The 26,636-nt window shown below is 38.3% G+C and overlaps 1 protein-coding gene across 10 annotated transcripts in view; it reads left to right on the top strand.

Annotated features, from left to right (window-relative positions):
• Positions 1–26,636, top strand: part of VPS8 (VPS8 subunit of CORVET complex) — a 250,931-nt gene that overhangs the window by 145,109 nt on the left and 79,186 nt on the right. For all 10 annotated transcript variants that reach the window (XM_032407004.1, XM_032407007.1, XM_032407001.1 and 7 more), the window contains 3 exons: positions 6,004–6,093; positions 9,367–9,413; positions 24,678–24,825. In XM_032407004.1, the coding sequence (XP_032262895.1) occupies positions 6,004–6,093; positions 9,367–9,413; positions 24,678–24,825 (285 nt within the window). The remainder of the gene's footprint in view (positions 1–6,003; positions 6,094–9,366; positions 9,414–24,677; positions 24,826–26,636) is intronic.

Genomic DNA, 26,636 nt, shown 5'->3' with positions numbered 1-26,636 from the left:
GAGTGGGAGAGGGAGAAGCAGGCTTCCCGCAGAGCGGGGAGCCCGATGTGGGGCTCGATCCCAGGACCCTGGGATCATGACCTAAGCCGAAGGCAGACGCTTAATGACTGAGCCACCCAGGCGCCCCATTTTTTTAGTTTCTATATCATTTATTTCTGCTCTAATCTTTATGTCCTTCCTTCTACTGTTTTGGCTTTTGTTCTTTTTCTAACTCCTTTAGGTAGAAGGTTAGGTTGTTTGAGATTTTTCTTACTTCTTGAGGTAGGCCTGTATTGCTATAAACTTCCCTTTTACAACAGCTTCTCCTGCATCCTAAAGATTTTGGACCATTGTATTTTCTTTTTCATTTGTTTCCTTCTTTTAAGATTTTATTTATTTATTTGAGAGAGAGAGCACAAGGGAGAGAGTATGAGCTGGGGGAAGGGCAGAGAGAGAGAGGCAGAAGCAGGCTCCCCACTGAGCAGGGAGCCTGACATGGGGCTCAATCCCAGGACCCCGGGACCATGACCCCAGCCGAAGGGGTCACTTAACTGACTGAGCCACCCAGGCAGCCCTGTTTCCATTTATTTTTTTATTCTTTGATTTCTTGGTTGATCCATTGATTGTTTAGTAGCATGTTATTTAACCTCCATGTATTTGTGGTCATTCCAGACTCTTTCTTTTGGTTGACTTCTAGTTTCATAGCATTGTGGTTAGAAAAGATGGATGGTATGATTTCAGTCTTCCTGAATTTGTTTGGACTTGTTGTGGCCTAACTTGTGATCTCTTCTGGAGAGTGTTCCATATGCACTTGGGGGAAAAAAAAATGTGTTTTCTGCTGTTTTAGGATAGGTTTTGAATATATCTGGATGGATATATGGATTTCCATCTGGTGCAGTGTGTCATTCAAAGCCACTATTTCCTTGTTGACTTTCTGTTTGGATGATCCTGTACATTGATGTAAGTGAGGTGTTAAAGTACCCTTTTACTGTATTATTATCAGTGACTTCCTTTCTGTTATTAACTGCTTTATGTATTTGGGTGCTCCCATATAAATATTTACAGTTGTTACATCTTCTTGTTGGATTGTTCCCTTTATAGTTATATAGTGTCTGTTATTTGCCTCTTGTTACATTCTTTGTTTTAAAGTCTAGTTGTCCAATATAAGTATTGCTACCCTGGCTTTCTTTTCACTTTCATTTGCATGGTAAATGCTTTTTTATCCCTTCACTTTTGATCTGCATGCGTCTTTAGGTCTGAAATGAGTCTCTTGTAGGCAGCATATAGATGGGTCTTGTTTTTTTAATCCGTTCTGTCATCCTGTGTCTTTTGATTGAAGCATTTAGTCCATTTGCATTCAAAGTAATTATTGATAGGTATGTATTTACTGCAGTTTTGTTACTAATCTTGTGGTTCTTTTTGTAGTTTTTCTCTGTTCCTTTCTCTCATGCTCTCTTCTTTCATGGTTTGCTGGCTTTGTTTAGTGGTATACTTGGATTCTTTACTCTTTTTTGCATATCTTTTACTGGATTTGATTTGTGGTTACCTTAGGTTTATATATAACATCTTATGCATATATTAAGTTAATGGTCACTTAAGTTTGAACCCATTTATTACTCCTTTCCCTTCCAGGTTTTAGGTGTATATGGTGGCATACTTTATATCCATTTATTTTGTGAATGCCTTGACTGATTTTTATAGATATATTTTAATGCTTTTGTATTTCCTACTTTTATTTACTGTCTTTCTTTCCACTCAAAGAGTTCCCTTTAACATTTCTTGTGGGACTGTTTTAGTGGTGATGAATTCCTTTAACTTTTGTCTGTCTGGGAAACACTATCTGTCCTTTTATTCTTTTTTTTAATTTTTTAATTATTATGTTAATCACCGTACATTACATCATTAGTTTTTGATGTAGTGTTCCACGATTCATTGTTTGCGTGTAATGTCCTTCTATTCTGAATGGTAGCCTTGCTGGATAGAGTATTCTTGGCTGCAGGTATTTTTTTTCTTTTAGCCTTTGAATATATCATACCACTGTCTTTTGGCCTTCAAAGTTACAGCTGAAAAATCAGTGATGGTGTTATGTGGTTTCCCTCGTACATAACTGTCTTCTCTTGCTGCTTTTAAAATAATCTTTTTATCAGTCCTTTTTGCCCTTTTAAATACTGTGTGTCTTGGTGAGGACCTCTTTGGGTTGATTATGTTGGGAGCTCTCTGTGCCTCCTGGATCTGGATTTCTGTTTCCATCCCCAGAATTGGGAAGTTTTTGGCTATTATTTCTTCAGATAAATTATCTGCACCCTTTTCTCTCTCTTCTTCTGGAATCCCCATAATGTGAATATTCTACTTGATGGTGTTGCTGAATTCCCTAAGTCTATTTCCGTTTTCTTTTTTTCCCTCTGTCCTGTTCAGCTTGATTGTTTTCCATTACTCTGTCCTCCAGGTCACTTGTCTATTCTTCTACTTCTCCTAGTTTACTTTTTATTTCATGTAATATATATATATTTTTTTTTTTAAAGATTTTATTTATTTATTTGAGAGAGGATGAGAGGAGAGAGAGAGAGCACATGAGAGGGGGGAGGGTCAGAGGGAGAAGCAGACTCCCTGCTGAGCAGGGAGCCCGATGCGGGACTCAACCCCGGGACTCCAGGATCATGACCTGAGCCGAAGGCAGTCGCTTAACCAACTGAGCCACCCAGGCGCCCCGTAATATATTTTTAATTTCAGTAATTAAGTTCTTAATCTCTGTTTTGTTCTTTTTTATATTTTCTGTCTCTTTGTTAAGAGTCTTACTGAGGTCCTCCACTCTCTTCTCAAGTCCAGTGAGTATCTTTATGACCACTAATTTAAATTCTGTATTAGGCATATTATTGCTTTCATTTAGCTCTCTTGCTGTGATTTTTGTCCTGTTCTTTCATTTGGGACATATTCCTCTATCTCTTCATTTTGTTGAACTCTCTGTGTCTGCTTCTGGGTGTTAAGAGAGTCAGCTATGTCTCCTGCTGTTGAAAGTAGTGGCCTTATGAAGAAGAGGTCCTGTAGTGCCCTGCAGCGTGATGTCCCCTGTTCACCAGAACCTGGTGCTTCAAGGGGTCTTCTATGGGTGTTGCATGCATCCTACTATTGTAATTGAGCTGCCTTTGCTTTTAGTCCAGTTATCTGCAATAGCTCTTTGCCTTTTGTGGTCAGGGTTTGTTCCCTGTATTGTTAGTGGGTCATTCTGGGGTCACCTTGGTCTTAAGGTGAGTTAGACCATGCGTTTGCCAGAGATGTGGTAGCCCTGAGCTGCAGGAAACTACGGAAGTGGGGCATGCAGTGCTGGCAAGGTCCACACTGGCAAGAGGGAACTTGCAGCTGCTGGGGATCGAGGCAGGCTAGGTTGGAGGGGTCAGATTCGTTGAAGTGCCCTGGGGCAGGATGCATACTGTTAGCAAGGTTTGTGTCGGTCTGCTGTGGAAAGGACCTGGAATGGAGACCTGGCTGAAGGAGGCATGTCCACAGGAGAGCTGGGGTGCAGTGGTGGTGTATGTAAGTTAGTTAGAGAGTATTGGTGCTGTGCTGGTTCCTGCAGGTGGCTGTGTGTTTATGCTGGGGGGTGGGGGGGAGGGAGGAGCAGGGGAAGGAAATGGTGCCCATCAGCTCCTTTGTTCCTAGAGAGGTCTCCGAAGGATCCCTGCCCCTCCAGCACATGCTCTGAGATTAGCAAACAAATCTCCCTCCCCTATGCCATATGCATTTTTCAAACTAATGCTGCTAATGTTGTATCTCCTCAGGACTTGTTTTTTGTGCCGTCTCTTTAAGGGCGGAGACTCAGTCTCCTCTCACCCTCCAGGCTCTCTCACTAGTCTACTGATTTTCAAAGTTCCAAGTTTAAAATCCCACTGATTATAAGTTTTCAAAGCCGTGTTGTGGGGATTCATCTTCCCATGTAGGCTTCCTGATGCAAGAGTCTGTTTCTCTCCCCTTTCTGTGCCCAAGGTGTCCATCCCTCCTGTGTTTAGTCCCGTTGGTCCGTTTAGCTCCCTACCATGTCTCCACCCTTCCTACCTGCTTCAATGGGGTCTCTTCTCTATATTTAGCTGTGGAGAGTTTGTTCTGCCAGTCTTCAGGTCATTTTCTGGGTAATTTACACTAATGTAGGTGTTATTTAGTTGTATTGGTGGGAAGTGGTGAGCTTAGGGTCCTCCTACTCTGCCATCCTCCCCACCTATCGACCTTTTATACTTTTAAATATGTTATCAGCTGGTCATAGCAAAACAATTCTTTTATCCTTATGATAGTGACAGGGACTGCACTGGATCTCTCAGTTATTTTTAAATTTAATTGGCATCTTTACAATATTGAGTCTTCCAGTCTATGACCATACGGTATAAGCCTTTATTCAAGAGCTTCTATAAAGGTTTATAATTTTCTCTATAGAGATTTTCTATTCTTCATTAGATTAACTGTCACAATTTCATATTTTCATCATAGCAATGCTATAGTTAATGGTTTTTTTAAAATGTTTATTTCCAATATAAGTACAGTGTTTACTCTAAGGATTTTTATGGAAGTCTTCTATTTCTGGTATGTTAACAGTTTTCTCATAAATGAGTTTTTTCACCTTTTCTTTCTTATTCTATAGTTATGGTGAATCTTACTGGTATTAAACTAGCCTTGAATTCTTGGATAAATGTAACTTGATCCTGATATTATCCTTTTTAAATATTGTTGGACTTTGTTTTTATTTAGGATGTTTGTATCAGTGTAGTTCTTTCTTACATTGTCCTGTTGAGTTTAGGTATCAGAAATTTTGCTAGTCTCATAAAATGAGCTGAAGGGTTTTTTTGTTTTGTTTTGTTTCCTATTCTCTGTAAGAGGTTAATTAATGTTGGCATTATTTCTTCCTTAAATGGTTGCTAGAACTCACCAGTGAAGCTCTTTGGGCCTGGAGTTTGCTATATAGAATTTTTGAGTATTCATTCAATTTCCTTAGTGGTTAAAAATCAACGCAGGTTTTTCTAATTGTTAAGTCAGTTTATTAAATGACATTTTTCTAGGAACTTTTATCCATTTTGTCTAAATTTTCAAATTCTTGATATAAATTAATCCATAATAATTTATTTTTAATATCTTCAGATCGATGGGTAATATCCCCTTTTCATTTGTGATCATTAGCTGTGCTTTCTCTGTTTTGAGATGTATTCTATAAAAGTAGTATAAACTACAGTTACTTGTATCTGCTCATTATTATTGAAGAGCAGGTACTAATACAGAAATATTAGATATATCATGAATGTTGCAGTCACAGTAACTTGTCTCATTTTCATTTGAGAATTTACCATGTTGATCTGTTGTTGGTCTTTGCATTTCAGCCATGTAAACGTGCAATTGGAAGGATAGAAGAGTAGGTCACAGAAACCAAGTTAGAAGAGAGTTTCAAGAAGATAAGTAGCCAGTAATGTCTAGGAAAGTTCAAGGAGAGGGCAGATTGGAAGTCTTAAATTTGACAGAAATAGATCTTATTAACAGTGGTTAATAAACAGTGGTCAATCTCTTTGTCTCATTTAAGACTTGTGACCTTAAATTGTTTTAAGACACTCCTTGTTTCAAAATCTACCAGGCATCAGGCGTAAAGTTTTCAAATTCTTAACTGGAAAAATTGCAACTATACTTTTTTTTTTTTAATTGCTTCAAGTTATTACTTTAAGCTCAAGGGTGAAATTCACTGACAGGAAATTTGGGAAAGCTTTTGTTCCTTCTGTTTATCCTGTAGATATCAAGGCTTAAATCCACAGTTTTAGTGCTTTCATTTTCTAAGCATGAATTACCTTTTATATCAAAATCTGATTTTTTACCTGGCATATTTCTAATTTTGTTCATTTGCAATGTGCCTTTAAATTGAGACCTTACATTGAGGTCTTCTGAAATGCAGTATAGAAGCTCATGAAAATACTGAAGTAGGTAATCATGCTTCACATCTATGGAAATTCTATTTAAACTTAACATAAAAGATCATTTTATCTTTTCCTTTCACTTTAGGAACTTGTATCCCTGAGGCCCTGTAAAGCTGCAGAGCTGGTTGCTACTCACTTTTCTGAACAGATTGAAACAGTCATTAAAAAACTTCAGGTAAATATTGCAAAAATATATTGGGAAGAAGCATCTAGTGGAGAGACAATTATTGAATATCCACCTAAGAACTTTGATTGTAGTAATGTCTTCAATACAAAGTTGCCATTTAAGCATTTTTTTTACACATTGTGTGTGTGTGCACGTGCGTGCGTGTGTGTGTGTATTTGGGAGCAATTGTATGATGATCTCTGCATCTGGAAAGGAAAGAGTGTATCTTTCTGCATAATACATAGTAATATCACAGAAACATTTTTAGAACTATGCCCTGTACTTAATCTAGAATTAGTAATCCACAGAAGATCCCCCCTCTTTTTTGTTTTTTGTTTGTTTGTTTTTTACTATAGGAACTACAGCTCTATTCTCTTTGAGGTTGACATTATTTATTATTTATTCAGACTTTTGTCTCAATTTGGGTTAATGCTATTTAGAATTTTTCTTGGAAAATCTTAATTAGAATACAGTTATATTAATGTCAAATATTGAGACGCTTAGTTTGAAGTATTATTTAGTGACCCTAGTATTCCACTTGTCACTATGATTGCAGTGCTGGTAGTGCGTTTTGCTCACTGGTGTTAGGTCCACAAGTGATAGAGGTAGGGAATAGGAAAATGACAGCAACATAAAGCATGACCTAGAGTCCTCAAGTGCCCATAAGTGTAGGAGGGGATAACTATGCAAGAGGAAAACCAAAGCATTGAGTGGAGGGCAGCTGGAAGGAGAGACAAAGATCTGGAACTTATTAATTTAAACACTTATCACGGCCTCACCATGTACCACAGTATGGTAGGCCTTGGGTTGCAAATAGGAATGCAGCCTTTTCTTTAATTTTCCATGTGGAAGAAAGAAGCACTTATATAACCATGCAAGGTTCTAAGTGCTACACCAGACACATGGAGAAAGTGTTACAGAAGCAAGAGGAGAGAGTGACTGACTGAGGCCAGGCGAGAGCTCCCAGACATGCCTGGGCTGGGTCCTGAGCGATTGGCATCAGTTTTCTAGGCAGAGAATTGAGACTAACTTTCTAAATAGAGGATTCTGGGTATGTAAAGACTTGAAGGCATGAGACAACATGCATATCCAGAGAATGGCCAGGTCTGTGACTATGACGTCCTGGTGACAATGGTGGGAGGAGCATTCAGGTAAGCCAGAAAAGTTCTGATGGAGGGAGGAGTTAAAGGTATAGAGGCTAGAAACTAGAGTTTGCACTCTGATACTGAACTGTCTTATGTGTAGTGCTAAGAAATTATACCATATCTTCTAGATAACCTAGAGAATTACTGAAGTTTTTCAGCAAAAGGACATCATTAGATTCATTTTACAGAAAATTAACTTTATAGTGTGGGGAGTGGACTAGCAAAGAGAGCATATGGAGAAGAGAGACCACGTAGACCAGTCAGTTAGAAGGTGAAGGCTCTAGGCAAAAGATGGCGAGGATGGGGACTAAGTCCGTGGCAGTGATGTGGACGGGTTTAGGATGTGTTTGTGAAGTAGAACATGTAGGGCTTAGAACTGAGTCGAAAGTGATAGGAGAGGTTAAAAGTGACTCCCAGACATCGGGCTTGGCTGTCCAGCATGATGAGGTCCGTTAACTCAAGATAAAGACACATTCATGGATTCAATAAATATTATGTGCCTGCTGTGAACCAAAAACACTGTTATGTGCCAAGGATACAAAAAACATATACATGTATCCCTATGCTCAAGGAAGAAGACGGATAAGCCAAAAGACAGTTGCAGAATAATTGGACTTGAATGATGATAGAGCATTGCCCAGGATACTGAGGAAGTACATGGAGAGTCATCCAGTCCATTCTAGTGATGAGGACAGGAGGACGCTTCTGCTACAACTACTCTCAGTCCACAGAGCCTCTCCGCTCTTTAAAAGTCAGCAGTTTCTGATATAGCTCCTCATCTTTAAGTGTTGTTACTGTCATTTAAAATGTAAGGCTATCCAATGCAGGGCTTTCTATTTTCCTTAGTCTCTAAAGATCCTTAGAGACAGGCCAAGTAAATGAATATAATGTCACTCATTAGACAAACATAAAAAAGCTGAAGTGTCATGGATTTTTTTTTTAAAAACTGCCTATTTGATTGTGGAGTGCTTGTCGAGTTGTACACATTTCTTTTAAAGAAATGAAGTGTTTATTTATTGCAGAGATTTACTGAATATGAGAGAATCCCACACAAATTTTATAAAGTACCTTTCTTGGTGGCAAGAAATATGCTTCTGACCAATTGTTTTGAGAATTCTTGAAATGAAAAAGAAAGCCAGAATATTAAGTTATAACCAGAAGGAAAGTCATATTTAAATAAAACAAAATGATAGACCAGGGAAACGATAGAAAATCAAAGAATGATAAACATATCTTAAATGTCGTCTTCTAAATTACATTAATCCTTTTCGGTTTTGAGTTCTGTGCTTTATACAGGTGAAGTTTGAATATATCCAAAAATAAAGAAAAAAGAAAAAGTAGCTATAATTTTTGCTTAGCTTTCCTAAGAACTTAAAAACATTATTTTATTCATATAGTATGCTTAGCTTTCCTAAGAACTTAAAAACATTATTTTGTTCATATAGTATTTTAAGGTATATCTCATTTAATTCTCACCTCTACCCTGTGCAGAAGGCAGAGAAGATACTGCTGTTCTCTTTTTCACATAAGTAAACTGAATTGCTAAGAGAGTCAGTGATTTATACAAAGTCACACAGCAAATAAGTGGAAGAAGCAGAACCCAGATTTTATGGCATACTGACGGCTAACATGTTGCAGTGTGTTCTCTTCTGTAGCTGATTACATTGAGGAGTTAATGAACTTTTCTGGTGCTGCTTGCTGTTTGGGCCTCAAACTCCCACCCTACTTAGGTTATCTCACAGTAGGCTATCCTCCCAAGAAGAGGACCAGGTAAGGCAGTGGGAACCCCTCAGTGTAGCTAGAATGCACTTGTCAGCACGGCAGTTCAGAGCACCTGCCATTCCCAGGTCCTTATGCTGAGAACTGCCAAGGGATGGATCTTAGTAGAGGGCTTTTTTTTTTTTTTTTTTTTGCAATAATAAGGCATTTGTGTTTCTTCTACACTCAAAAATGGAATGTGTGACAGTGATTTGAATTACTGGGAGGAAATGACCTCCAAATGACTTGAGAATTTCTTAGATCTCTACGGAGGACTTAATGGAAATTTCTGCACTTTAAAGGGATATTCTAGTTTGGCATAGTTTTAAGAATTTGTTTTTAAATATTTAATTGTATTTTTAATTGTTTTTCTATTCAGAACCAGGTTTTGCTTTTCAAATTTTTGAGGAGTCTTCTTGACCCAAGGTATGTTAATAAATTTAAGTTTTTTATTATACACAGATGAAAAATCAAAGGACATAAATTGAGGTTAAGAATACTGGCCCATTGTGGGGTGCCTGGGTGGCTCAGTCGGTTAAGTGTCCAACTCTTGATTTCAGCTCAGGTCATGATCTCAGGGTCCTGGAGCTTGCTTAAGATTCTATCTCTGCCCCACCCCACCCCCACCCCACCCCAAAAAAAAGAGAAAAAAAGAAACTGGCCCATTGCATCCAAATAGTATAATCAACTTTTGATTTTTAGTGTTAGTTTGAGTAATAGTTTCATAGATTATACCAAAATATATGATGAAAGTAGATTATATCTTGAGGGAATACTTTTCTTTGCATTTGAACATGAGCATACATGTTGAGTTGTTATCATTGTAAAAAACAATAGTGAAGCCAGGCCATGAAGACATGTTTTAGGAAGAATCTGATGACCAGCTAGCTTCTGCCTTTCTATCCTAACTTCACCGCTTCCTGTTCTGTATTCCATGCTGTGGATTGATAGCTTTACTTTCAAAGTAAATAGCTAATTCCCAGCTCACCTCTAAATTTATTCCCTCTTAAATCCTCATTTGAAGTGTTAGTTTTAAATAACTTCTCATGGTGGTGTGAGAAGCAAAGTTTAATCTTTTTTTTTTTTTTTTCAAGTGCTACTGTGGTACTCATCAAATAAAACTAACCCAGAGAGATGATGAGATTAGTAATGGATTTGTAAGCAAAGCAGTTCTGTGTGTGAGATCTTAACATTTTGCTGTGACTAAGTGGACTAATTGGGAGTTGAGTGGAATAATATTTAACATCCTCTAACACAGTCACTCTGTCTTAACTAGAAGTATGTGTCAGAATCACCTTAGAAACTTGTAAAAATACAGACATCTGGGCCCAAACCCACAGAATCATTGTGGGTGGGGATATTTTTGATGTACACGCAGAGTTAAGCAACAGTGGCGTGAGTGTAATATTCCAGTATGACAGACTTTCGCGTCAGACATACAAACTTTTATGTTGTGTTTTAACGAACACTAGCCATTGAAAACAGTAATTTAGTTACTTTAGTGATAATCTCAGTTTGGGTTATTCTAGTATTCTGTGCTATTTTTACATACCAAAATGCCAGTAGTTTTGTTGATTGTAATAATTTTCTGAAATCTTAGTCATTTAAATCTAGAGTAAGCTGTGCTGCATTTAAGTTCAGTCATCCAGATGTGCATATGCAGATACTTAGAAGAGCAGTTTGACTACATACCCCGCACCCCTGTTCAAGACATCTTCAAATTATCAGTGTTTTAGTTCCCTGTTCTCAGAATATCAAATGAGGCTAGATACCTTTATTTTTATTTCTCTTAATCATTTGGCTCTCCCTCAGAGCCATTTTCAGCCAAGGTCTATTTCTATAATGAATGGATAGAAACATCTTAGATCAGTTGGGGGCCGGTGGGGAAAAGATGGGGAGAGCTGGGGACAGAGATGTGAAAGAAGAGTGGAGGTTCTGGGCAGACCGAGGAAGGACCCAACTTCAGCCCCAGCCCTTTCTTCAGATCCTGTGCACCCCTTTTCCCGTGGCCCAGTTCATTCTGTTTCTCTCTTGTGGCACATCCATTCTCCTCGTCGTGTGGAAGTGTTGGGGTTCGGAGCCTCAAGAATTCTTTCTTGAGACGTCTCCAGTGCTAAAAGGTGTTTTTATAGCACGGGACAGGACCCTTAAGCAGAAGGGGCTGCCCTGAGATTGTGAGGAGAAGCTGATTGTATACTATGGAGTTGGGGGAGGTAAAGACAGGGATGTTTCCAAAAGGATTTTCATATGCTAAAGAGGACTCTCGGGATACTGACAGCCTAGCTATTGTCAAGCTAAGGTTGTTTTTCCCTCTAGCAAGACATTAACATTAACATTGGGAGTTCCTGGAAGAATGTATATTCTGCCTGCCTCAAGTATTTGTCAATGGACTGCAGGTTATAAGAAAATTTAATTTCATCTACATTTCCTTTTTGCCTTTGTTCCCCACCTCACTAGAACCTGGAGCCTCTTCCCTTAGAATAATTTATTTGATCAAGTCCTTTTTCCCCCAACCATCCTACCTGGAGAGACCCAAGCTAGAAGGACAGAGGAAGTTCAGCTTTGTGCTTGGCCTTTTCTCACATGGAATACAATACTGAAGATGATATTGACCAAATCTGACTTTTTATAAATAAAAAAATACCAGTATTAGGTGATATAAATATCACTACAGCTATTACTCTGAATGACTGATTTTCCATCACATTTCAGCCTTTTGAAATAAATACGCTTTTTGACTAATCTGAAAAAGGGATTAGAGTCTTGTCAGGTTCTGGGAAACAAGGGAGTATGGAAAAGATACTTAGAGGAAAAAGAACAGCAAGAATAGGTAAACTGGGCCTGCCTGGCAGTTTTCACTGGCAGATAGTGGAGACTGTTTTTTTGCCTTTGATTCTTCCCTTTCTGTTCTTAAGTAATAGTTTTTTTTGTTTTGTTTTGTTTTTAAACAGCTAGGTTCTCCCCCCACCACTCAAGAAGCATTTTGGCAAGTAAGGAAAATGAAAGAAAACAGTCATTTTCAGATGGAGACTTTTTGTATATGTGTGTCATGTCAGAATATTGCCTTTTTTTTTTCTTTTGCCCACAAAATCTGAGTTAATAGGATCCTTATATATACATTTTTTATTTAACATTTACAAGTGTTCATTGAGTTGTTTTTGAGGGGGTAGCCTTTTATTTTGTCAATACATTTTTAAAGGGACAAATCATCTATTTGAGTTATTATTTATATTTCTCTATTGTCTTTATTCAATTTCTTTATGTTATCTTTGCTATGTGTATAATGTCCTCAGTAGAATTAATTGATCTACAAAGATATTGGTGGCATCTGTACATAGATAGATAGTTTTTGGCGGGGGAGTTAATCCTACAGAAGCAAATTACTTGCCTGAATTGAGGCCAACAGCTTGGGAGAGAACGGATTTGCATTCCCTTCCAATTCCCTTCTTTGGGACAGCTGCTGCATAAAGCCCACCCCACCCCCACTCCCTGTGTGCGCTCCTGCCAGGCCAAGAATTCTCATGGGAGTTCTCCTGATATATTTACATCCAGATGTAGGCCTTTTGTGTAGCGGGGATGTTTGAAGGATAATACAAAAGGACATTGATGGTTTTTGTGGGGCTTTGAGCTGCATGAGGAATGAAGAGAATGTGCGAGTATATTTATATTCACAATATTTTCCTCAGTACACTTCTCTTGGTAATGTCGATTTAGCTTTTGTTAACCATGTCCTGGAGACCTCTGAAATGTGGTGTGATTTTCTTGTAGAAAAAAAAACACATAAAAGTCACATTGTATTTCTAATCTTTAATCAAAATAAACATTGAGCATTGCTAAGAAAATGAACTTTGCCAAGGAGCAAAACATAGATTATGGAAATGGTTATATATTAGATTTAAGTTGAACCTATGTTTCTGTGGATAATTTTGAAAGGATATTTTAACATATTGACACTCATTGTTGAAATAGCATATTTCAAAATTAAAATAAAAACTTAGAATGTTATGGGGCACCTGGGTGGCTTAGTAGGTTAAGCGTCCGACTCTTGATTTCAGCTCAGGTCATGATCTCAGGGCCATGAGATCGAGCCCCACCCCCCCACCCCCCCAATTGGGATCCAGGCTCAGCAGGAGTCTGCTTGAGATTCTTAGCCATCCCCCCACCCCATCCCCGCCAGCGTGCGCACAAGCACACACACTCTCTCTCTACAATAAATAAAACCTTAATAATAATGTATTATGTTCGTGAACTTTGACATAGGAAAATTCATTTCTGCTTGAGTGACTTCCTATGCTTGTCCAGGCTTACTACCAGATATCATATTGTTAGGATAAATTCTCTTCTACACTTCAGAGGTTCTTCTGGCTGGACTAAGAATCAAATTGACATGAGTCAGATTAACAGGAGAAAAATTTTAATTTCATATGTATGAAAACCCCACATGCATGAGAGTTTCAAAGACAGAAGGGTAAAATCAGATACATATGTCATCATGAGCTAAGGAATGGGATATAGGGAACTGGGGCTTCAGAGGGGAGGAGGGCAATTCACAGGGCAAGAAGAAGAGCAGATGTTTAGTATTTAGATATTTGCCCTGCCATACAGATGGGTCACTCAGATAAAATTTATCTCTGATAATAACTCTTACTCTGGGAAAGTCTCCCAATTTAGGTTCTTTTAGGTAGTTAATGGAGGGGCAAAAGTTTCTCTTTAGCTCACAGGGCCTTGATTGCCTTTAGCTCAAAATAGTCCATATACCAAAGTAACACATTTTGAGGAGACTTGTTCTGAACCCTTCAGTATCTTTGGTTAGTATATCGCCAGCAGCTCAGGTTCAACCTTTTAAATCATAACATATCATTTCCTAATCTCCGGGCCTTGCAGATGGATGGATAGATGGATGGATGGATGATAGTAAGCAAGCAAGAAAGAAAATAGTTTACATATGTTTATTTTTTATTCCTTTATTCAAGACTTCTTTATAATGAAATTGGTGTCTGCTAAGTACTGTGCTAGAGGTTGAAATGGCTCAAAATAATACTCACTTTTTCTCAATCCAAACCTGCTGCTGGTTTATTTTCTCCCGTAGCAAATGGCATTATCTGCCCATTTATTTCATTTAACAATTTACTGAGTAACTACAGCATGCTAAGCATTCTGACAGGCATGGAAGATGAAATAGTGAATAAGATGGGGCCCTGCCTCGAGGGAATTTACATTCTAATGGAGGAAATAGATGAGTAAGCAGGCAATTACGTTTAAGTGTCTTAAGTAAAATTCTGAGAGTAATGATGGATTCTTCACTTCGTTTTACCTACTCCAGTCTCCACCTTCTCAGCCACAGCACACAGAACCAGTCATGACATCAGCCTCTCGGGTACCCCGTGTATATGGGGGGCTCCTCTGCTCTGTGCCCTACTGCCCTGGTGCAGGGGCACAGGATCTCTCTCCTGATCCCTCCTGCTGGCCTCCTAACCAGCCTTCCTGATTCTTCTCCTTCCGTCTCTAAGCAGGCAGAGTTCTTCTTCACAAAGTTCCTTCTGTTCCCTTATCCAAGGCAAAATACAAACTCCCCATGGCCCTTGTTGATGTGATTCAGGCATATCTATCCAGCTTCATTTTCTTCCTTTTTCCCACTTCTCTTTGCCCCTGTATTCCTCGGCAGCCCTGGCCTGTTTGTTCAGAGGAGGCACTGCGTGTGGTCGTTCCTCCCTTTGCATATGTGTTCCTCCCTGTTGGTCCACTTTGTTTTCTCGAGAGCAATTTAATATATGTATTCTATATATATATTTAATTTATATATGTTATTAAGAGCTCTCAAGTTATACATATGCTTTGATCCAGTGATTCAGTTTTGGAAAATATTTTTTAAGGAAATAGTGTGAAAGAAAAAAGTTAATATTAAGATACCTGTATTAGCATTTACATAGTGAAAAAGCTATTTTAAAAAGAAGATGGGGAAATAAAGGCCATATATGAAAGACCCACAGCTAATATCATCCTCAGTGGGGAAAAACTGAGAGCTTTCCCCCTAAGGTCAGGAACATGACAGGGATGTCCACTCTTACCACTGTTGTTCAACATAGTATTAGAAGTACTAGCCTCCGTAATCAGAGAACAAAAAGAAATAAAAGGCATCCAGGTCAACAAGGAAGAAGTCAAACTTTCACTCTTGTCAGGAGACATGATACTCTATGTAGAAAGCCTGAAAGACTCCATCAAAAAAATTGCTAGAACTGATACATGAGTTCAGCAAAGTTGTAGGATATAAAATCAGCAGAAATCTTTTGACATCTATACACCAATAATGAAGCAGCAGAAAGAGAAATCAAGGAATTGATCCCATTTACAGTTGCACCAAAAACCATAAGATACCTAGGAATAAACTTAACCAAAGAGGTAAAAGATCTGTACTCTGAAAACTATAGAACACTTATGAAAGAAATTGAGGAAGACACAAAGAAGTGGAAAAACATTCCATGCTCATGGATTGGAAGAACAAATATTGTTAAAATGGCTATAGTACCCAAAGCAATTTGTATATCGAATGAAATCCCTATCAAAGTAACACCAACATTTTTCACAGAGCTAGAACAAGTAATTCTAAAACTTGTACGGAACCAGAGAAGACCCTGAATAGCCAAAGGAATGTTGAAAAAGAAAAGTAAAGCTGGAGGTGTCACAATTCCAGACTTCAAGTTCTATTATGAAGTTGTAGTCATCAAGACAGTATGGTACTGGCACAAAAACAGACACCTAGGCCAGTGGGACAGAACAGAGAATGTAGAAATGGACCCACAACCATATGGTCAACTAATTTTCGACAGAGCAGGAAAGAATATCTAATAGAAAAAAAGACATTCTTTTCAACAAATGGTGTTAGGAAAACTGGACAGCCACTTGCAGAAGAATAAAACTAGACCACTTCCTTACACCATACACAAAAATAAATTTAAAGTGGTTGAATGACCTAAATGTGAGATAGGAAACCATCAAAATCCTAGAGGAGAACACAAGCAGCAACCTTTTTGACCTTGGCTATTGCAACTGCTTACTAGACACATCTCTGGGGCGCCTGCGTGGCTCAGTAGGTTGAGCGACTGCCTTCAGCTCAGGTCATGATCCCAGAATCCTGGGATCGAGTCCCACATTGGGCTCCCGGCTCGGCGGGGAGCCTGCTTCTCTCTCTGACCCTCTCCCCTCTCATGCTGTTTCTCTCTCTCTCTCTCTCTCTCTCTCTCTCGCTCAAATAAATAAATAAATAAATAAAATCTTTAGACACATCTCTGGAGGAAAGGGAAAACAAAAGCAAAAATGAACTACTAGGACTTCATCAAGATAAAAAACTTTTGCACAGCAGAGGAAACAACCAACAAAACTAAAAGGCAACCTACAGAATGGGAGAAAATATTTGCAAATGACGTAGTGGATAAAATCTATAAGGAACTTATCAAACTCAACACCCCAAAAATAAATAATCCAATTAAAAATGGTCAGAAGACATGAACAGACATTTCTCCAAAGAAGACATACAAATGGCCAACAGACACATGAAAAAATGCTCAACATCACTTATCATCAGGGAAATACAAATCAAAACCACAATGAGATATCACCTCACACCAGTCAGAATGGCTAAATTTTAACTCAGGAAACAACAGATATTGGCAAGGATGTGGAGAAAGTGGAGTCCTCTAATGCTGTTGGTGGGAATGCAAACTGGTGCAGCCACTCTGGAAAACAGTAAGGAGGTTCCTCAAAAAGTTAAAACTAGAACTACCCTATTATCCAGCAATTGCACTAGTAGGTATTTACCCAAAGGATACAAAAAATAGTGATTCAAAGGGGCACGTGTACCCCCTGATGTTTATAGCAGCATTATCAACAATAGTCAAATTATGGAAAGAACCCAAATGTCCATTGATTGATGAATGGATAAAGAAGATGTGGTGTATATATACACTATGGAATATTACTTAGCCATCAAAAAGAATGAAATCTTGCCATTTGCAATGATGTGGATGGAACTAGAGTGTATTATGGTAAGCAAAATAAGTCAGTCAGAGAAAAACAAATTTTAAGGTTCGGTGTGGCTTTTATAATCCTGCCCTTTTCTATTTATGTTACTATTTTTTACTCATTGCTTTTATTGCCCTTGTTTTTTGTTTCTTTTTTTTTCTTGGTATTCTACCTTTGGTTTTAATAGAGCATTTTATATGATTCCACTTTTTTCTCTTAGTATATCAGTTGTATATTTTTTTAGTGGTTTTCCTTCAATTTGCAATGCACATTTATAACTAATCCAAGGCCAGTATCAACATCATATTACTTCATGCATAGTGTCAGCGCCTTATAACAGAGGATTCCTAATTCCTCCCTCTTGTCCCTTATAACATTGCTGTCGTTCATTTCACTTATCCATAAGCTATAATCACTGAATACATAGTATTATTGTTTTGGACAGAACGTTTTCTGTTAGATTAGCTAAGAATAAGAAAAATAAAACATTTTATTTTGCCTTTATTTATTCCTTCTGTAATGCTCTTTCTTTATGTAGATCCAAATTTATGACCTATATCACTTTTCTTCCTTTTGAAGAACTTCTAACATTTCTTGAGAGGCAGGTCTGCTGATGACATATTCTCAGTTTTTGTCTCAGAAAGTACTTTCTCCTTCACGTTTGAGAGAGAATTTTGCTGGATACAGATGGATCTAGATACAGATGGATGGGTTTTTTTCTTTCAACACTTTAAATACTTCTTTCTCCTCTCTTCTTGCTTGCATGGTTTATGGAGAGAAGTCTCATGTAATTCTTATCCTTGGTCTTCTATAGGTAAGGTGTTTTCCTTCCCTCTGACTTCTTTTAAGATTTTCTCTTTGTCTTTGATTTTCTGCAGTTTGAGTATGAGAAGCCCAGTTACAGATTTTTGCTGTTTGTCCTATTTGGTGTTCTCTGAGCTTCATGATGGGTAGTTTGGTATCTGTTATTAATTGGGGGGAAATTCTCAGTCATTATTGCTATAAATATTTCTTCTGTCCCATTTTTCTCTTTCTTCTCTTTATGGTGTTACCTTTTATACTTGTCCCACAGTTTTTGGATATTCTCTTCTTGCCCCCAGGTTTTTTTTTTTTTTCCTTTGTATTTCATTTTGGAAATTTCTATTGACATGTTACTGACATACCTTGAAGCTTACTGATTCTTTTCTCAGCTGTGTCCAGGCTGTTGATGAAGCCATCTAAGGAATTCTTCATTTTATTCAGTGTTTTTCATTTCTAGCATTTTCTTTTGATTCTTTCTTAGAGTTTCCATTTCTCTACTTACTTTACCCATCTGTTCTTACATGTTATTGCTTTTTCCTTTATAGCCCTCAGCATATTAATCATAGTTGTTTTAAATCCTGTCTGATAAATCCAGCATCTCTGCCATATTTGAGTTTGGTTCTGATGCTTGCTGAGTCTCTTCAAACTGTATCCTTGTTTTGTTTCTTAGGATGTCTTGTAACTTTTTATTGAATGCTTGAAATGAGGTATGGCATAAAAGGAACTGAAGCAAATAGGCCGTCGGTATGACTTTTTATGTTTATCTGGCTAGGAGTGAGGCTGTGCTTACTGTTTACTATAGCCATAGTTGTCTGAGGGTGAAAGTTCCTTGGGTGTCCTTTCGTTTTCATGATTGTCTTTGGGTTTTCCTAGAGAGTTTTCCTAAAGTCTGAGCTGTGTAGTTCTTTCAATTATATTTCTCTATTATTATATAGGCGTGCCCTGTTGATGTGGTGGTGAATTATGGTGAAGGGGAAGCATTCTGTAGTCGTAGATTAGTGTTCACTCTTTTGGTGAGTTGTATCTCTGGGTAGTGACCCTCCCAAGGACTTCTCAGTAGCCCCTCTGCCCTTTAAGTGAGACAGGAAGTCTAGAAAGGGCAGGACTTGGGTTATTTCTCTTCCCTCAGCTTGTTTAGGCTCTAGTAAAATAGTTTTCCTTGAAGGCAGTTGTATTAGCTTGCTAGGGCTGCCTTAACAAAGCACATGACTGTGTGGCTTAAACAACAGAAATTTATTGTCTCCATTTGGAGGCTAGAAATCCAAGATTAAGTGTTGGCAGGTTTGTATCCTTCTGAGGGCTGTGAGAAAGAGCCAGTTCCATGTTTCTCCTCTAGCTTCTGGTGATTTGCTGGCAATCTTTGTCATTCCTTAGCTTGCAGAAGCCATCACCCTGATTTCAGCCTTCATTTTCACATGCATTCTCCTTGTACGTATGTTTGTGTCAAAATTTCCCCTTCTTTTAAGGACACAGGTTATGTTGGATTATGAGTCCACCCTCCTCCAGCATAACCTCATCCTAACGTAACTAATTACATCAACAAAGTTGCTATTTCCAAATAAAATCACATTGTGAGTTACTGGGAGTTAGGACTTCAACATATGAATTTGTGGGGGACATCAGTCCATAACAGCAGGCCGTGTTAAGAACAAAATGCTCTGGATGTATTTTTAAATGGCTACTTTTTTCTCTACTGGAAGCATGACTGGATTTTTCTCCAGTCTTCACAGTGAGAACCTGGTGGCTCCTCGAGGTAAAATTCATGAAAGTGTGGGAACTCCCCCCCCACTAAGACTTGGCTCCCTAGAATATTTAACTCTTAAGTTTGTCCACACTGAATCTCTGGCATTTTGTCATTTACAGTTTACATTTTCCTACCCCAGTACTGGCTCCAGCAGCAGTGGTTTCTGCTCTTGGCTTCTACTCCAGTGAGCTCTGATTATTTATATCCACTTGTCTGTTGCTCTCTAATTTAGGGGTGGCAGTTTGCCCCATGACCTCAGCTCTCAGGTAGATCAAAGACGAGGTATTGATTTTCAGTTTGCTCAGCATTTTTCCTGTGAGGATGGAAGTGTTAACTTTCAAGCTCTTTACATGCCAGACCAGAAACTAAATTTCTTTGTTCTCTATATGTTCAGAATTATATGTGGATATCACATTAGATTTATGGTAGTCTGACCCAGCATCAGTTCAAAAACTATTTCTGAAAACTGTGTAAAGAATGTCCCTGTAGCGGGGTCACGGAACTGCATCTCTTTTGTCTCCAATTCCATCCATCACTTTGGGGAGAGAATGGCATCACGTGTCTCATCCAGACCTGAAAATTAGTACCACACTGAGGTGGCAGGACCTGCACCTTTCCAGTCTTTCTTTGACTTAGGCTACATTGAAACAATTCTTGCTAGTGGGATTACTGGCAGATTTTAGTGTTAAGGAGAGCTTTGCAGTGGCAAGAAAATACACATTGCAAATAATCTCAGAGTTCTTATTACCATTATTAATAGTGGTATTTTGGAAAAATTGTTTTAGCTAACCCTGTGAGTTTTTAATTGAAGTCTGTACAGCATTGGAATGATCCAGGTACTCTTTATACTTGATAAGGTTATGGAGCTAAATTAATTTTCTATGAAAATCATTAGGCTCTTATTTCTGTTAGCTTATAAAAGCCATTTTTACTGCTTATGCAGGAGAACATTCAAAACAATACTTTGTTTTTTTGTGAATATCAGAGGTAAAAAGAATTCTATTAAGATTTGGTGGGGCGCCTGGGTGGCTCAGTCATTAAGCCTCTGCCTTCAGCTCAGGTCATGATCCCAGGGTCCTGTGATCGAGCCCCACATCTGGCTCCCTACTCAGCGGGAAGCCTGCTTCTCCCTCTTCCACTCCCCCTGCTTGTGCTCCCTCCCTCACATTCTCTCTCTCTGTCAAATAAATAAATAAATAAATAAATAAAATCTTAAAAAAAATTTAAAAAGATTTGGGGAGGACATTTTGACACTTGATTAGTAGTCATACTAGGGAAAGGGAAAGTGAACAAGTTCCCTGCAGATCTAGCTTACATCTGCTATTAACATTGATTTGATGTGGCAGAATCTTTGCCATTAGACAGAATGGTGCACTTGTCTGCTTTGGTCTGTGCCTCATACAAGTTGATAAGGGAGTGTGGTTGTTCTCTGTGAGGAATACTGGCAGCTGTGCACAGAGTAGAGGGCCATCCTGGAGATACGCACTATTACATTCTTTCTTGCGACAGGACATGTTTCCATCTAAGCCTCTCCTGTCCAGTTTGTAGGACATTATTGTTGGTACAATTCCATATACATTTTGTAGGTATTGTCTTTGCTACCTTTAAGAATCACACTTAACAGTGTTGCCCAGGCAGATTGGCACATTCATTTATGTTTAGTTCAGATGACATGGGATTACATTGTGGCTTTTTTTTTTTTTTTTTAAATTGGAGGGGAGGGAGGGGCAAAGGGAGAGGGAGAGAGAGAGTCCCAAGCAGTGTCCATGCTTGGCACAGAGCCCAATGCGGGGCTCATTCCCACAACCCTGATACTGTGACCTGAGCCGAAATCAAGAGTTGGATGCTTAATGAACTGAGCCACTCAGGTGCCCCTACATTGTGGCATTTTTAACGTGGAATGTATATGGAAAGCTGGAAGTTCAGCTTAACAGCCTTGTAAAACAACATGATAAGAATGAAAACTACAGGGAGAATAATTGCCTTTTGTGTGTTTTGAGTGATGCATTTGAGTTCTCAGTCTAAAAGGTACCAAGTAGTCATCAATATGCCACCACCCAGATTTATGGGGATGAGCAGGGAATTCAAGCAGTCAGGATTTAGGCTAAGCTGAGGTGGCCCTAAATTGTCAAAACAAGTTACAGGGAGATTGTGAAACTCTCTTCCTCAGAAATTTTGAGTAGTCTAGACTGGCCTATTTTTGTGCAATATTTAGAGTGAAGGAGAGAGACTAGGCTAGACTTTCTTCATCCCCATGCAACATTTATTTTCTTTGTCAAATATTTTTAAGAGAATTTGAATTTTAGAGGCATTTTAATGATGTAACTTATTCAAAACTGATACATAGCTTATCCTTCCCCAGAAATAGCCAAATGTACAAGATCATAATTCTAAATTATTTTTCACAACCTGAGTAAGGGTGGATGTTTTCCCCAACCTGAATTTTGGTGCATGGTGTGTGTGTATTTGACAAGCCATATATATGCTTTCTTTTAAAGCTGGCAAGAGTAAAGTCTTGTGTGTGCCTTGTAAAAGTTTACCTTTTATATATACTTAAATGTCCATATCCTATAAGTCAGGGCTGTTATTAAAGTACTAAAATTAATATTAAAATATTTTAAAAGTAGATAAGATTTAGGTCTAAAATACATAATTTTGATCCATTAAAGTTAGCAGTGGCAAAGCAGGTAGCTAATAGAAGAGTAACAGAAGTAGCTTGGATAGAGAAATGGATATAACAAATTGTATTTATGTGCAAGACTGGATAAGCAACAGTCAGAAATGGATGTAAATTCATTAATGTTAGCTTATTTATTAAAGTTTTGATTATGTTGATGTTGCCTGGTCGTCTCCCAGCAGACATATTATTTTCCTCACAAATGAATGCCTCAAAATCTATTTGTCTGAGAGATTTGCTTGGTTTGATGCATATTCACATCTTCAGTACTTGTAAAGAATTTTGTCAATAAATGTTCTGGAAAGAATCACATACTGGGATTCATTGGCAGGTGCTTACGTCTAGTCTTAATTTGCTCCATAGTCTTGCATTTATAAGACATAATAACAGAAGTCTGATGTAGATAAAATATTAACACTGCCTACAATGTGGTATAAACATCTGAAAAGAACACTGACGCACTTTAACGTCGAGGATCATTGATCAGCATTCCCTTTTTCTTTTACTGAGCGTTCTCTTGAGACAAAACCTTACTCCTACATAAAGAACCATCATTTCCCTGCATTATCATGTGCACTTTCTATTTTGTCCATGTAGAACTTTCTGATAGGATTCATTCGTAGCTCAATCTGACTTCAGAGCCCTAGTCCTTGTAATTCTCACCCTTCTATCCTGTATTTGGTTCCCTTTTTCCGAAGGCAATCCAGTGCGTTACAGCCAGTCAATTCAGTTCTTAGTCAGTGTACATTTACTGAGTACTTATTTCTTATGTGCCAAGACTATGTGAATGCTGGGAGACATTGAATGCCACACAGCCTTTGCTCTCAGAGTGTGTTGTGTAGTTGGGACATGGACACTTAAAAAGATAATTTTCAAATTCTGCCTTCCCAGAAGACAAGTTTTGGGAAGAACTAAGGTGATGGTCTACATAGGGAATAACCAGTTACCAAATTCTGTGTTAAAAGCAGTTGTGAAATACAAAAGAAAGAAAAGAGAAGAAAAAAGTAAGAAAACTTGATCTTAGAGATTTACAGCCAATTTGAGGACACACTGAATTAGCCCATCAGCAAGTATTGACAGCCCCAAGCAGCAGAACTTAATTAATGAGTTCATCGCTCAACCTCTGGTCCGGATGGAGTGTCACAAGACTCTTAACTTAGGAAAGATTTCCTATGTCTAAATATAATTCCTCTTTCTGTAACTGAGGTCTCTTACTAGTAAAAATAGAGCTATTTACCATCATTTGCAGAGTATTTATAACCTCAGATTAATCTCAGTGCAGTCCAGAGATGGCCGCCCGTGACTGTTGGTGTGCTGTGCCTGGGTTACAGGTGTACGTGGAGACCCATCCCCTCAGCTCTTGGGGCACCCATAGTCCCCTGTGATCAGTCTTACTTTACTCTGATGGGCCATACGAATACCGTCCTTCTCTGTGTGCCATGATGTGAGAAAAGTGGAGAGGGGTTGCTTTAAACCATCTGCCTTAACATTTCTTCAGAAGGCTAGTTTCCCAAGCATTTTTGTATCTTATTAACCCTATTCTGATTCTTTATATAAAGAGCTTTAGTTGGGGAATCTTGAAGAGAAGATAGGGCTCTCAGAAGGAACTGACTTCTTTTGAAGCTACAGAGATGATTCTTGTTCTGTGATGAGCAGTAGTTGATTTTCTAAATAGTTCTCTTTGGCCACTGGTAGTTGAGTGTCCACCATGATAAAACTAATACTCATTTCTCTAGCCTTTTTTTTTTTTTTTTTAAGTAAGCTGTACGCCCAGTGTGGGGCTTGAACTCACAACCCCAAGATCAAGAGTCGCATGTTCTACCGACTGAGCCAACCAGGTGTCCCAGTATCTCTAGCTCTTGGTGGGCGTTGTGAATAGTGGGCTTTGTGAATAGCTGACATACAAGACAAATGAACACATAAATACTGTGTGCCCTATTATTCATCCACTTTTTAAATATGTTTTAACAATACCTAAATAATTAGCCCTTACAACATGCAGGGCACTGTTGCAGGCTTTAGGAATTCATTAATGAGAAGGTACCTGGTGTTTACCCTTCAAGAGTTTATTGTCTTTATTAAGAAAGATAATTAAAGAAGTAATTACACCATGGTGTGATTGGTACTATGAGTGAAGTATAGTAGGGACACCTGTTAAGACTGGAAGATGGCTTAATATATAGAGTTACTCGACTTTGGTATTTAGAGGAGCTTTCACTGGATACCATTTCCTTAATTATTCAATGTAAACTGAGTACTGTTGTGATGTATATTGTCTCTGATGTAATACACGGTTCACCCTAACAACCTAAGTAACAGTGAGACTTTGAATTCACGATTTACCTCACCAGAAGGTAGTCTTCGTTTCAAGGTTTACATACTTCTTACCTGTATCCTTAATTATAGATACGATGAAATAATGCTTCTCTCTTGCCGTTCATGTTTTCAGGGAAGGTATTCATGTAAATCAAGAATTGCTGCAGATGTCTCCCTGTGTTACGGAGCAGTTCATTGAGCTGCTGTGTCAGTTCAGCCCAAACCAGGTTATAGAGACACTGCAGGTCCTTGAGTGCTACCGCCTGGAAGAAACCATCCAGGTAAGACCAGTAATGTGGAGCAGACAACAGTAAACGCGTCCTAATCATTCACCAGTTTAAATATGAGCAGAAGGAGACTAACACGTTACATTACGTAGCCCCTGGGATTGAACCCAGATAGTCTGACTCCATAGCGCATGCTCTCCATTGTGCTGCCCCTTAATTCTAGTAAAGTCAGAAACAACACGTGTCCATCATTGTTATTAATCAAGTTTCACAGACATTCTAACCAGCACAATAAGCATAGAGGAAGGAATACAATAAAAATACTAAAAGGAAAAACCAGGGTCTTGTTTGCAGGCACTGATGGTTAGATAGTCAGTCCTGTTGTGCTTAAGACTTAGGCTTAGTGGCGGCCGGTAGCCTTCGGCCGGTCATTGCCTTGGACCCCTTCCCTTGCTTTCTCCTGTTTGCAGATGAAGATGACTGTGCCTGTGCACACATGTGTACATGTACACGCATACATATTCTAATCTGTGAGAGGTCCCCCACTTAAGGTTTGTTTTTAAGCTACCATTTTCTCTCCATGCTGTTACTGTCAGTACTCATGAAGCAGTAGCCTCTGTTCTCTGTACCACCTCCTGAACGGCTCACACACTTTACACATTTTACATTGTGATGTATTTAAAATGTGCAGAATGTCAAATATCTGTGTAGATTTAAATGTTCACATTTTGCCACACTGGCTTCAGATCTTTGTTGTTTGTTTTAGAAATAAAGCACCCTTTATCTGTCAGTTCCCCTCTGTCCCCTGAGGTCAACACCATCCTGAAGATGGCAAGCGGAGCCTTCCCCTCCATGTTTTTTATTTTCCCTATATATGTATTTACCTACACAATGCATGATACAGTCTTACAGTTTTTAGAATTTGTATTAATGGTATCATATAGTACATAATCCCATTGCAAAATTGCTTTCTTCATTAAATTTTTTAATTTATCAGTTTTATACATGTAGATCTAATTCATTCATTTTAATAGTCATATAATATCAATTGAATGAATGTGCCACAGTCTATTTCCCTATTAATAGACACTCCTATTGTTTCTAATCCTTTACCATTATAAACAATGCTACATTATACATCTTTGTACCAATCTTATGTGCTCATGTGAGGTTTCTCTAAGTAATTATCTGGAGGTGGAATTCTTAGACAATAGAGTAGCTTATTCTGCTGTTATTGCCAAGGTCATCTGTTTGTTTCTATTCTTATCATCTGTGGTTGGTATTTGCTGTTTTTCCACATTCTTGCTGATTCCTAACATTTTTAGGCTTCTTAATTTTTGCCAGTGTGATGGGTATCATTGATTCTTCATGACATCGAACATCTTTCCATATGTTTAATGACTCTTTTGATTTTCTTTTCTCTGAATTATCTGTTCATATCATTTGCCCATTTTTCTATTGAGTTTTTGCCCTTACTGATTTGTAGAAATTCTAATTTCTGCATCTCTAATCCTTTGCTGATATTCTGTGTTGGAGATGCCTTCTTCCAGTCTGTTGTGGCAAGTCTTTTAACTTGGTTTTTAGTGACTTCTATTTTAATTTATCAGTCTTTTCCTTTAAGGTTTAAATTTTTGTATGTGAGTCTTATTTCCTTTTCTACTCTGATGGTATAAAAGATATCCTCTTATATGAGTTTTATACATTTAGGCCTTTAATCCATCTGGAATTTATTTTTATAAACAGATCAAGAGAGGGATTTATACATTTTTTCCCTGTGTGTATAACCAGTGGTCCATGTGGTATTTTGGTGTCCTTACCTCACTGATCCATAATGCCATATCACTGTATACCAAACTCCCAAATAG

The sequence above is a fragment of the Phoca vitulina genome, unplaced genomic scaffold, assembly GCF_004348235.1.
Source record: "Phoca vitulina isolate PV1807 unplaced genomic scaffold, GSC_HSeal_1.0 scaffold8, whole genome shotgun sequence".
NCBI classification, from domain to species: Eukaryota; Metazoa; Chordata; class Mammalia; order Carnivora; family Phocidae; genus Phoca; species Phoca vitulina.
The sequence above is the reverse complement of the archived record's forward strand: the minus strand, read 5'-3'. Positions and strand labels throughout refer to the sequence as shown.